The 13,364-nt window shown below is 39.7% G+C and overlaps 1 protein-coding gene across 2 annotated transcripts in view; it reads right to left on the bottom strand.

Annotated features, from left to right (window-relative positions):
- zgc:63972 (protein CutA homolog) overlaps positions 1 to 8,491 on the bottom strand; it is a 29,949-nt gene extending 21,458 nt beyond the window's left edge. Inside the window, exon 1 of one of the 2 annotated variants that reach the window (XM_070552478.1) lies at positions 8,191 to 8,491. In XM_070552478.1, the coding sequence (XP_070408579.1) occupies positions 8,191 to 8,298 (108 nt within the window). In that variant the 5' untranslated portion in view covers positions 8,299 to 8,491. The remainder of the gene's footprint in view (positions 1 to 8,190) is intronic. The other variant, XM_070552477.1, reaches the window with a different exon arrangement.
- Between the last annotated feature and the right edge of the window lie 4,873 nt (positions 8,492 to 13,364).

Here is a 13,364-nt window from a genome sequence, read left to right as displayed (position 1 = left end):
GAAAGCAATCATTGACACCCTCAAGCAAGAGGGTAAGACCCAGAAAAAAATGCCCGAATGAATAGGCTGTTCCCAGAGTGCTGTATCAAGGCACCTCAGTGGGAAGTCTGTGGGAAGGAAAAAGTGTGGCAGAAAACTCTGCACAACGAGAAGAGGTGACCGTACCCTGAGGAAGACTGTGGAGAAGGACCGATTCCAGACCTTGGGGGACCTGCGGAAGCAGTGGACTGAGTCTGGAGTAGAAGCATCCAGAGCCACCGTATACAGGCTAGGGTTGTCACAGTGTGAAAATTTAACCTCACGGTTATTGTGAACAAAATTATCAAGGTTTTCGGTATTATCGCGGTATTTTTTTAAACGTGTTACATTTTCAAAATAAACCCTGTCTATCAGGAAAATATTGTCCTCAGTTTGCGTATAACTTTTGCCTAAAATGTGATATTTTGTAATTATGTTTATTTGTTTACATTTTTCCCCTTTAGTCTTTAAAATACCAATATTTGCCCATAAATTCTTATTTTATGTCTGTTTGATGTCATCATTTTAAAAATATTAAATCAGATGATACTCAGTACTCAAGTAGCCTTTTAATCAGATACTTTTTTACCCTTACTTGAGTAATAAACCCTATATCAGGAAAATATTGTCCTCAGTTTGTGTCCTTCCAGTGAGCTTTGCAGATGTGGGAAAATGTCATCAGGCAGTAATCATTGTTAAATTCATAATTATTCTCGGAGAGAGACCAACTCTCATCTGTCCCTGGGAGCCCCGTAATGCATAGCATCATTTCAACATGGGGGTGTCCGCGACACGGTTTATATGCAGGTAGCGGCGCAGCGGCTGCTTTATATAGCGACTCGTTGCATTCTCCCTCAACCCAAATCCTCGGATCATGCATTTTAGCTAAAACACTAACGTTAGCTTGCCTTGTGTTGACTGTAGAGTTGTGGGTGATGGTCACGCAGATGTGTCATGAGATTTGAAGCGTTGCTGCCTTTCACAGACACTTCTTCTGCACGTGCTGCAAACAGGATAGCCATCTTCTATCAGCTGCCCCTCGGCATTCTTCAAATATCCAAAAAATGCCCGTACTTCCCACTTTGTCTTCTTTGAGGGATAATAAATGTCCTCAGCGCTGCTGTCTCCTCCTTTAGCCATTATTTCAGCTTTAGCTTCAAGAAAGTTTTGGCTGTAAACAACAAAGTGCGCATGTGCCGCCGGCAACTTCTGCAGATGATACGGTGGTTGGTAAGGGTCACGGCACCTACACCGCAGCCACAGTAATCCACAGAGATATATATTTTTTAAAAACAAGACGGCTATTATTATTGTCAACTTTTTTCCCAGGGTTTACGCTACACCGGTTACCGTGACAACCCTAGTACAGGTGTGTGCAGGAAATGGGCTGCAGGTGCCGCATTCCCCAGGTCAAGCCACTTTTGAACCAGAAACAGCGTTAGAAGCGCCTGACCTGGGCTACAGAGAAGCAGCACAGGACTGTTGCTCAGTGGTCCAAAGTACTTTTTTCAGATGAAAGCTAATTTTGCACGTCATTCGGAAATCAAGGTGCCAGAGTTTGGAGGAAGACTGGGCAGAGGGAAATGCCAAAATGCCTGAAGTCCAGTGTCAAGTACCCACAGTCACACAGTGTTGGTCCACTGTATTTTATCAAGGGCAGGGTCAATGCAGCTAGCTATCAGGCGATTTTGGAGCACTTCATGCTTCCATCTGCTGAAAAGCTTTATGGAGATGAAGATTTCATTTTTCAGCACGGCCTGGCACCTGATCACAGTGCCAAAACCACTGGTAAATGGTTTACTGACCATGGTATTACTGAGCTCAATTGGCCTGTGAAGAGAAAGTTGAGAGACGCAAGACCCAACACTCTGGATGAGCTTAAGGCCGCTATCGAAGCATCCTGGGCTTCCATAACACCTCAGCAGTGCCACAGGCTGATTGCCTCCATGCCACGCCGCAATGAAGCAGTCATTTCTGCAAAAGGATTCCCGACCAAGTATTGAGTGCATAAATGAACTTAAGTATTTGAAGGTTAACTTTTTTTGTATTAAAAACACTTTTCTTTTATTGGTCGGATGAAATGTGCTAATTATTTTAGATAGGAATTTTGGGTTTTCATGAGCTGTATGCCAAAATCATCAATATTAGAAACAAGAAAAGGCTTGAACTACTTCAGTTGTGTGTAATGAATCTAATATATATGAAAGTCTAATGTTCATCAGTACATTACAGAAAATAATGAACTTTATCACAATATGCAATTTTTAGGACCAGTACTTGAGTACCCCTGGTCTGATCTATTTCTATTTAGTCTCCTGCATGCCAGACGTCCAGACAGTATATTAAGATACTCTCACCATCTCCATCAGGAAACACTGATGATGTCCCTTCAACAAGTTTCTGGACACTTCTTGAAGTGAAGATGCTGCTAGATCTCATTTGTGATAGTTGTGTTGGTGACACCCAAAGATCCTAGACATAGCCAGGTCTACAAGATCTGATGGGGCTTTGCACCTCAACAGGCCCAAATTCCTCAGCTGTCTGAGCAAAGTTGACAAAATAATAATAAATCGCGCTTACATAATATAAAGAGTATTTCCCAGTTTCTTTAATCCCCCAAACTAAGTAGAATTGAATTAAACTCAACAAACAGGACATGTTTGAGTTTCTCTCCCTTAACACTAGGGGTGTTTCTCAATGTCAAGGAACCTTGCCTCAATGTCTTGGTCCTGCCCCAGTTGCCCAAGAGATACATCAGAAGCTGCCAAGGTGTGTTCCAATGTTCGTGTTCTATCGAGGTGTCTGTTCTCTGTTTATTAGCTGTTTAGCTAGTTGAGCAAGGACACACAGGAGGTGCCTTGTAACCTGGTGTAGCGTGATTGAGTGTTGCTACATATTATTAAATGATCAATAAGATGTGATAATCCATAAAAATATGAATTATGATAAATAAATGGCCTGTGTTTGCAGGGTTTCCGCTATATGTAGGGACTTAATGTGTTTTACCACGGGAGTCAGAAACCAACACTCTGGCAAGTCGCCTCCGAAACAAACGCTTGGTCACGCATTGTCATTTTTCAATGCTTCAGGTGTGAGAATGTGTTGACGATACCCAGTGGCGGCTGGTGAAAAATATTTTTGGTGGGGCTGTGCTATTTTTTATTTTTAAACAAACGTGTGCTTTCTGAGCTTTGTGCACAACTTCATTATTTCCTGAATTAAGCACAGCTCTTTTATTTCCTGTCTTACATCATTGGACAAACTGATTCATCCAGGTGTGTCTGACTATTGGCACGCTGCCTTGCGGACCAAGGTTGAAAAATACTGCATTAAATTGCACATAAAATAACACGACCATAAATGGTAAATAGGCAATGCAAGAGGCAAGTAACAAAAACATTTTGTTTAATTTCAACATTTGAGTGAACACCAAAAATTATGAGCAGGTCACTGTTACAGTAATGGTAGTAAACACCACTTAGACAAAATGCCAGAAATTTACACTGTTAAATATTTCTGGAGTGTTGTGCCAAGGTCAACTTTATACAAAGATCAAGAGGATGCACTTGTGTGTGTGTGATACCTCATTTGTACAGAAATTTTGCCCTTCTGTCCTTCTGAGTGGCAAAGCTCTCGATTAGCTTTTTATTGAAGTCAGGAATGTTTGTGACAAGCTTTTTTTTTCCATGGAGAGCATGGCAAGAGCATTCAGCCCATCCTGTGTCATGGTGTTCCTCAAGGAAAGTCTTAATCCTCTTTAAAGTAGATAAATAAAAAAAACAACAGATAAGTACATAGGAAACACTTTCATAGGAAATAATGTCATCAGTATCCTCTTACAAATGTCATATTTCCCAGTTTTTGGGACAATAAAACATTTCTGATTCTCAATCAGATGTTTTTACATTTGAGGTAAAAACATCTAATTGAGAATCAGAAATGTTTAATTGTCCCAAAAGCTGGGAAATTTGTTTAATGCAGCAGAAGTGTAACAAGTAAAATGGAATCAGATTGATGTATGTACAAATTTACATGAAATACACATTTACGTGATTAAATATGTATAATAAGTATGTGTGTTGAAATTAGTTTTTACAGTTATTGCACATTAAACATGTTATTAAACAAATGTCCCGGTTTGTGGGACAACCAAGGATTTCTGATTCTGATTGTCTTGTTCACAGAAATGTAATGTACAGCTTACCTCTGCACCCAGCTGCTGTTGTTCCCTGCATGGCAACGTTAGCTCTGCTGCCTAGCATGGCTAGCTTCACCGTGTTGTTGTCCATGTGTGCCCGGGATGACTCGTGTTTCTTCACCTTCTCAGAAAAATGCTTCATGTCTGTAACTCCTGACTCATCCATGCCTTATCTGTCCCAGCCGTTTTGAATAACAAACACGGAAAGCAAAATAACGCATTAGCGTGATTGCATCCAGCTAGCCAAGCCTTCCTGGTGTACCAATTTTGGGAGAAGCCTCGTGTGTACAGTTTACCTCTCTCCTTCTCCTGCTGGCTTAACTTTACGTTGGGCTGATCTGGTCCAAGCTCTTTGACATTACGTTTTTCCACCATAGTTCTCCTCTCGAACGGATAGTGGAGAAGAGACCGAACTGAATTCAGTGGCTGCTGAGATCCGGTATCCATGCTGGTTGTAGTCACTGGCGGCGTCCATGTTACATCTGCGTCACGACCAAAAACGACTCTGCCGAGTTCTACTGAACACCAACGAATCCTTTGGCGGTAGCTCCATCGCCCATCATGCTTCTGAAACGTTCTGAAACAACGTCGACGCTGATTGGATACATTCCCATTCCTACCCTTTGATATTCTTGTCAGCAATTGAACAGCTGGTCTCGTCCTGTTTGGGCGATTGAAAAACAGCACACAGCCTCCACCGCTCGGCAGAGACCGGCAGAGATCGGCAGAGACCGGCAGAGACCAATATATATATATATATATATATATATATATATATATATATATATATATATATATATATATATATATATATATATATATATATATATATATATGACTTATTTTAGTTGCAAAACACACAATTAACTTAGAATGTGATTATTGTTCATTTTATTTATTTATTTATTTTAAATAAAAATTAAAAACACGGAAAAACTGGGAGGGCGGCACCCTATCGCCCTCTACTGGCCAGCCGCCACTGATGATACCTGCGTTGGAAGCTCTGGGTAGTCCGGAGGAGAGGCAGCCAAGGAGGTGAGGCCACCGGACACAGTGGCTACTGGAATCTCCCTTTGGATTCAGTTATCACCGGCCATAAGATACGACCGGGGTCTGCTAGTTAGGTGTTCTATGTCTGAGGTGCTGTAGTGTCTGATACCACTCGCAAGCGTTGCAGAAAGGCTTTGACCTTGAGGTCAAAGAGAAGATGGTCCCAAGTGCTTTGCTCACCCAGTTGGCTGAACCGGGCGGTGGAGAACTGGCTAGATCAGGAAGCAACTTAACCTTTATTAACTACTGCTGACAAATTTAGACTAATCAGAATTTGACAAGTTTAAAGGCATTAGCAAAATATCTCCGGCAATCACTCCTTCACCCAGATACTTAGAGAGGTTATTCTTAGTGAAGCAAAAATGTTAAACTGTAATAATAATATGAGGTGTGAATATACTGATAGAATAAATCCTTAAAATCAACAAATACTAATCTGGTGTAATTTAAGATCTGAAATAAATCATTACAGCAAAAATATTCATTTTAATCCATCATTCATTAATGGAGAGTATAGGATACATTATTAAACACTTTGGATTTAAACATATTGTTTATTCAACAAGATGATTATATAACGCATATAAAAATATAAAGTAATTTATGATGCAGGGAAGACTAGCTTCATTCAAAGAGGATAGACCTCCTCCTGCGTTCAGCGTCTCTTGCAGCCTTAAGGACTTGTGGCGTACTGCAGGATAGGTTACGAATATTGGCTCAAGTTCATAGACGTCATATCGGCACCATGGTGTCAGATAGACCTGTATGAAGAAGCTTGGCCTGTAAGTTAAAAGTTAACTTCTGGTGATTTGGTGAAATACTTGGCCATTTGGTACACTACACTGTCCTCGGTCAAAAATGTCCCAGAATACACCACGGTATTTTCAAAAGAATGGCGAATCAGAAGCCGGCAGCTACTTTGGGGGCAAATTTCAAGTTTAAATGTAAGTCAGCTGATTGTAGTTATTGTGCTGACATCGAAAATGTTTTTTTTATTCTTTATATCCAAAGCATTTATCTATGGTTGGTTAGATGCTTAGTAATTGCAGCTTCGGTGGCTAGCGGGTAGTAACTCGCATACATGTTTAATTTAACCAACATATACACAATTTAAAAAGTAAAAGGCTCTTTATTAATTTATATTGAAACTTGTATAAAATATAACATTACCACCCGTGCATCATATGACGTCACGTGATGCAAGTTTGTTCCATTAAACCGTTTTTTTTAGTGTGTATTTTTTTTAAACCAAGGAAGAACAGCATCCTCGTAAGCAAGGCGCCTGGTCTCGCAAGACATCGCCTTGTTTGCTTTAAGTATCGGCAATGCAATAAAAAAAAAACACATCCAAGTTGTCCTTTTAATTTAAATAATTATGTAATTATATCTTTTTGTAATTACACAACTTTCTTAGGCACTCTTTCAGGTAAAGTTAACTGATAAGCAACGTTAATGTTAGAAAAACATTCAAAAGTAGTCTCACTCTTCTTCCAAATTATACAGTTTTTGACTGTGCTGACTGAGTGATGCAAGTTTTGTGACGGGGCGCTTTTCTCTCCACAACACCCGTAAGAGCTGTGTTTGCAAAGTAGTGCAAAAGCAATTTATGCCACAGCTCCAGTAAACGGTTTCAACCACAAACAGTCATCCAGTGTGCTGAATGTTCCTCTTTGTCTGTGCAAAAAAGAAGTGCTACACATAAAATCACACAAGTCAGTAAATTTGGAATGTAAATAAATGTGAACAGATGTAAATATTTCAAATTAGTGTGGACTGATAGATAAGTCAATTTAGCATTATTTAGTTTAATATTCGTTATTTTACAGTTTATTTTTTAGTAAAATCTCTTGAGATATAGTTGATTTAATATATGTTTGATTTGTTTTCAATAAATCTGGTCAATTAGGATTAAACATTAGGTTATTTCAATGTTACTGAATTAGAAAAAAAATATGAATATATAGGGTGAAACTTTTCAATATTTCCCCAAAATTATAAAAACTGTTGCATTTCACTGTATCGAAACCCTTCAGCCACAATGATTAAAAATACATGATTCTTCAAGAGAAAAGTCACAGATGATGTCGTTTTGGAGACCTTGCCTGGAGTGTCTGTATAAAAACCTCTATTAAGGTGTTGTTCTTCACTTTATCAGACTCAAACATTGCACAGCGAATGTCAAAACGTGCATCTATGAATTCATTGAGGTTTAGGGCTACTGCTGTGCTTTTTCTAAGAGATATTTATCTTGAAAATAACTTTTTTTGAACCGGACAAGAAAAAAAACGAATGTTTTACAATGTTTCGTGTCCATTTACACTTTATCAGTAACACATGTCAATATTTACACATCTCAACGCAGGAGTTCCCTTTAAAATGAGACCAAAAGTAAACAAATCATATACTCTTAGAGTTAATATTATCACCACAACAGCTGATACTAATTAACTCCATCTGCTGTTCAACTGACTTGATACTAGTGTACTCTGATTAAAAACTGTTACGTTCATTTTGTTAACACTATGTTTAGATAAGACTCGGACAATCTTTGTATAAAACATAACTGTTCAGAACACAATCTAAAAATGGCACTTCCTCTTTTAATACTTGAACTATATTCTCTTTAAAATACTCTAGCAGGCTTTTGGGGGTTTATTTGAACATGTTTTTGTCTGAATGAAGAATCTCACCGTTCAAATGTGATCATCAGGTTAGGAGAGAATTGAGAATTCATCCTCTTGGTATTTGACCCTGTGTGTCACAGATAAATACTGGATTTGGGCGATAATCTGCGCTACCTCTGGGCACAGTATCAGAGCGACTCGCAGCCATGAAGGAGACAAAACTGACCGGAAACCAGTTAATTCGGCAGCTTTTACAATATTTTTAACTCTCACAAAGGAAAGAAAACATAAATCTCTCACCAAACTTGTAATGAGTATCATCGACCGCAGGGCGGAGCCAAAAGCCGCTTCTTTGCACAACCGCTGAAGCAGCAATTTCATCCTGTTAGCCGCACAAATGTCACTCATGTGATGTGAAACGGCGCAGAACTTCCTCTATAAAACCGCAGAAATTGTATCTTCTCTCAGTAACAACTCCGGGTTAATCAAACAGCTAAACGGGTGGCTCCAAAGTTCAAAACGACACGAAGCAAACTTCCCTTTCACAGAGGAACAGGTCTGACTGTTAGCTAATATAGAGATAAAGCGATAACCTTCCTGATTGGTCGCTGAACACTTCCGGTATAATTTCTGACCAATAGGATCGCAGTTTTCTACTGTCCTGCCTGAGCGCCTCGCGCTGGCTATAATCGGCTTTAGTGTTTCATAAAAAACACGAGCTCTTCCTCACGCGTTTGTGGTGCCAACAAAGAGATGAGTTCACAAATTCAAAGGAAAGAAAAGACACCACTGCCATAGGAATGTTGTTTACTGGAAGAGATGCTGTTTTATCATTTTAAATCTTTGATCTTTTCTTCGTAGCGCAAAATAAAAAACTCAGATTCAGCATTTTACTACAAAAAGGGTCAATTTTCACCTATTTACTGACCAACATAATAACCTTTCATCTACAGAAATAAATCCACTTTCTGTTTGGCCTTCCAAACCCATAAGGTTATGCTCAGTGCTTGTTTACATACAAGAAAGGCATAACGAAACCGTCAGGTCTCCGGCACTCTCTGCGTGAAAGCCCAGACGTCGACATTCATCATCATGACTTTACATTTATAAGTTAAATAATCATATGTGATGAATGAACAAGCTGTTTAAATGAAATGTTTGAATATTGTGTGCTTAAAACAATGATTGCTTTAAATGAATATTTACAATCATTCATATCACAAATCAGTATTGATTTAACAAGTTCGTCATTGTTTACACTCATACACAATAAGATACATGTTAAGGTTAATATTCACCTCACATAAGAGTTTTGATCATTCTCTTTCACAAAGTGTTAAAAACCTCCTTCTGAGGGACGTTGGTAAATACTCAGAAACGTGTCAAATTCTGATTTGCCAAACTTGGCCAGAAATCATGACAAAGTAGTTTAATAAAACAAGAACTATTTCCCAATTGATTCAGTTTCCAGCTGACCCTTGAACCGGCCAATTCGGGAAAGAAGCATCTTTTGAAACAAACTCCTTTGACCTCCTGTCAAAGCCTCTCTGCAACGCTGCGGCTGATACCAGACAACCGGCTCTTGTAAGAGCCAAACAAACATCAACCTTAGCAAATAAGCATTCCAGCTTCCTGCCTTCACCTCGAGGGATCTCAGACTGGACGGGTCCTATCGGAACTGTCTACGGTTCCTGACATCAGAGGTTCACTCCACCGGCAGTGACCATCGACCCCCCGGATCGAACGAGAACCTCCACACCAAGGGTTCGTAGACTTGGCACGACAGATTGCATCTGATGCTGTTTTAATAAACAACTCTAGTTTATAACAAACAACAAATTCTTTTACACCCAGATTTCACAATTTCTCTCAGATACAAAGAATGGTTGCTACAACATCTAGCTTCCATCACAACACCTCACATCCACCACGTCACGTCTCATTATTCATATCTTGTCATGTATAAATTTTTAGTTTAGGAAAAATAATTAAATTCATTTTATAAACTATTTACCTGACCCTGCCTGAATTAATACGAATCAAATCAAATCAAAGCTTTATTTATAAAGCTTCCTCTACGAAGTGTGTTTATGGTCCCTAAAGAAGCAAAGAACCGTAGAATCTTCTGATTAAACATTCAAAGATCAATTAGGTTGATATTTCATATTTATACGGAATCATCACATCGTATTAGTCCTAATTCATATGTTTTAATTGCTACTATATATATATATATATATATATATATATATATATATATATATATATAATTTTTAATTTACATTTTGAATAAAAAATAAAATAAAATAATATACAGAACATAAAAGAAGAATTTTTTTAAATTTGTCCCCCTTGGCCATGAAGTTTATGCTTTAATTTAAATGGAGTGTTATGGGTTGAGTGCAGCTTGTGAGCAAAGAAAGTCGACTTCACACACACTTTCCTCAGATTGGCCACATGAGGGCGCTGTGGCTTCACGCATCGCTTCTATCCCACATTCTTTCCTCTACTGTGTCCACTGAACACGAATAAAATCACCATCGACTGAAATTTATGCAACTGCTCCAACACACTCAGTAACCAAACAGCAGGGGGCGCCACTGAAATCCCTGCCTGTGAATGAACCAATTTATTTCCCCGGCTCTCTCAGGCTTCATTTGAGAGCCATCAGTGAGCTCCAATAAAGCCACTTAAGCCACTGCTCCAACATAAAAGACGGCAACCAAAATAGAGTGATAGGAAGAAAGCCGAGAGGAGAGGCGTTTGATCTGCTTGTTCTGGGACATCACTCGGAGGAGTTCGCTTCCCCTAAGGAGTACCAAGGCCTGTTCATCCCTCAGAAGTCTAATGTGAAGAATAAGATTATTTTTATTTATGTCTGTGCTTCGTGTATGTTTGTATGTAATGAGGCCACAAGTCTGCGTCGGAGAAAGAGGAGGAAAACAGAGTGATTAGAAGTCGTACCTTGACTAATTGCTATTAAACTGTGTTCTATTGAACCAGCCTTGCTGTGAAACAAAACAAAGCAGGAGGGAATGAAATCAACGTGGAGCAGAAACCCAAACCTTCACAGGCGGAGCTAATGTTGGAAAAAAAAAGAGGGCCCAAAGAAAATGAGAGTTTAAAAGGGCAAAGTTGGTATTCTGCAGACCTTCTCTTGTCGTCTTCAGTGTGTGGCAGCAGCTGAGATGCATTAGTGAGAAGAAAAAAAGGTAAGGAAAGAAAGTGGACCCTCAAAGGTCAGAAAACTCCTAATGCTCGGACTTTCGATGCTGTGATCACCAAGACTGATCCTCCCAAAGAGGTTAATTAAAAACGTCTGGAGGGCTGAGCAGGGAAGTGTCGACATCACTGCCGAGAACCCCAGTGACCCCGCCATCCTCTCAGAGAGACACCGCCATCCGTCACAGCTGACTCTGCGGCTGGCGAGTTTCTTCCCACGGTGACTGAAAACACACAATGCACGTTTCAGTGCCACAACTCGGACAAGCAAGGAGAGGAGAGGACATCCACAGCTGAAGTCCGTCAGGTGATGAAACGTCTTCCCTCTGAAACATCGTCCCAACGCCGCATCTTGTCATCGACCTTTGATTCTACACTGTGCGAGTTTTCACCCCTCCTACTGGAACGCTGAGCCACTTTTAGAAACTGAACCCTCACTTCCAGTTGCCAGAACAGAAGGCTGGGGTTTTCGGTGACATGAATGAACACAAACCACAGCTAAGGAGAAAAGGAGGGAAGAAAGGAGGACAGACAAAAAGTAGGAAATAAGGGAAAATGAGATTTTCAATTATTTGAGTTTGAGCGAGGACAAAAAGCCTAAAGCATTCTTCAAGATAATGAGTTAAACATTTCCAAAAATATGTTCTTGCGGAATTCGCCAGCTGCATTGAGAAGTCTAATTTACATTGGTTTTGATTGGCTGAGAGGGAGACACCCATCCTTAGCACAGGGTCCATCTCTGGTGCTTCCTCATTACACTTGCCTCACCACGCTGTCTGCAGCATAACCGTTCCTTGTGCTGACGCAGGTAGAATGAGCTCATTCCCTCCTCATTCACAAGCTGAGTGCACCAAAATTCAGAGAGGGGAGAAGCATAATAAGTTCAGACTCCAAGTTAGAGTGCCTGCAGGCAATAACGCGGAGGGTGAACAGGGGAGACTTAATGCAAGAAGTGTGTGCATGTCTAAGCAGGAGGTTAGAAGTCACTGATTAAAAAATGTTTCAAACAGTTGTCGTGACTGATGTTTTTATGGCAAAAAGCCGTTTTATTTAATGAGGATTCCAAAAATAAAATTAAAAGAAGTCCATGATGGGATGGAGATTGCTCTGACATCGGTCATACTAGAGTTTTAAACTATGTTGAGAAATGACGAAGGTGCACCTCCTTTGGTAAAATAAATAAATAAATAAATTACATTATGAGCAATGGCATTCAGTGTTACAAAAGCTAGCTGATTGTGTTGGCACATGGTGTATACAACACGTCCATTTCCAATTTCTTAATTTTACCAGAACTTTCACGATATGGGCGTGTCTTCAGTTCACCGGGCCGGCCTGAAAAGGAGAAGACATGGAGAAGACACACACACACACACACACACACACACACACACACACACACACACACACACACACAAACACACACACACATTTACCAAGTAGTGTTTCAATGGTTACATTGGGATTTCTTAGTAAATATTCTATTTAGCAAGACATTAACTCCATTGTATTTATCCTAGTGAATCTTTAGTTAATTCAACAGGTAAACTAGTAGTAGCACATTCCATGTCAAAGAAAGTAAAATGTTATTTTAAAAGTCGGAAGAGTTGCTGGTGAAGCAAAATGGAAGAACATTCATAGTAACCCCCCAACCCCCACACACAAGCACACACACACACACAATGCAATAATTCACAGAGCTCTATGGTCTCCTACATAGTGCTTCTGGTCATTGAACGCTACTTTTTAAGTCGCACAGCTGCTCTCAAATTGACAGTTACAGTCCTTTTTGTAGGAGCACTCTTAAAGATGTGGTTCACTCATTTAATCAGTATGTTTGCAATGGTCTCTAGAATGACTTGTATCTTTGATGTTCTATCTCCACAAAAAACACAAGCTAGGAGGAGCCGCCACCATGTGGTGAAGTTGCTAATGCTAACGGTTAGCTTTGACTAGTCAGGACGTTCTCTTCTGTTTCCTGTATGCAAAAACAACAATAGCATTCCCTGTTGTGAGTCACGATGGGTGAATCCATGAATGTTAAATGACAGAATGACCGTCAGACTTTTCAAATCCTACAGTTTCACCATGTATTTTCTATCAGAAGCTAATGCAGCAGATGGGTGTAGACTATTTTCATGTTCAGCCTGCATGAAAAACTCAGTGACTCAGTGACAGTCTGAAATAATAATTTTAAATGTTTTTTAAACTGGGTTAAATCATCAAGTTAATACACTTTTGACAGACATTCA

The sequence above is a fragment of the Nothobranchius furzeri genome, chromosome 6, assembly GCF_043380555.1.
Source record: "Nothobranchius furzeri strain GRZ-AD chromosome 6, NfurGRZ-RIMD1, whole genome shotgun sequence".
Lineage (NCBI taxonomy): Eukaryota > Metazoa > Chordata > Actinopteri > Cyprinodontiformes > Nothobranchiidae > Nothobranchius > Nothobranchius furzeri.
The sequence above is the reverse complement of the archived record's forward strand: the minus strand, read 5'-3'. Positions and strand labels throughout refer to the sequence as shown.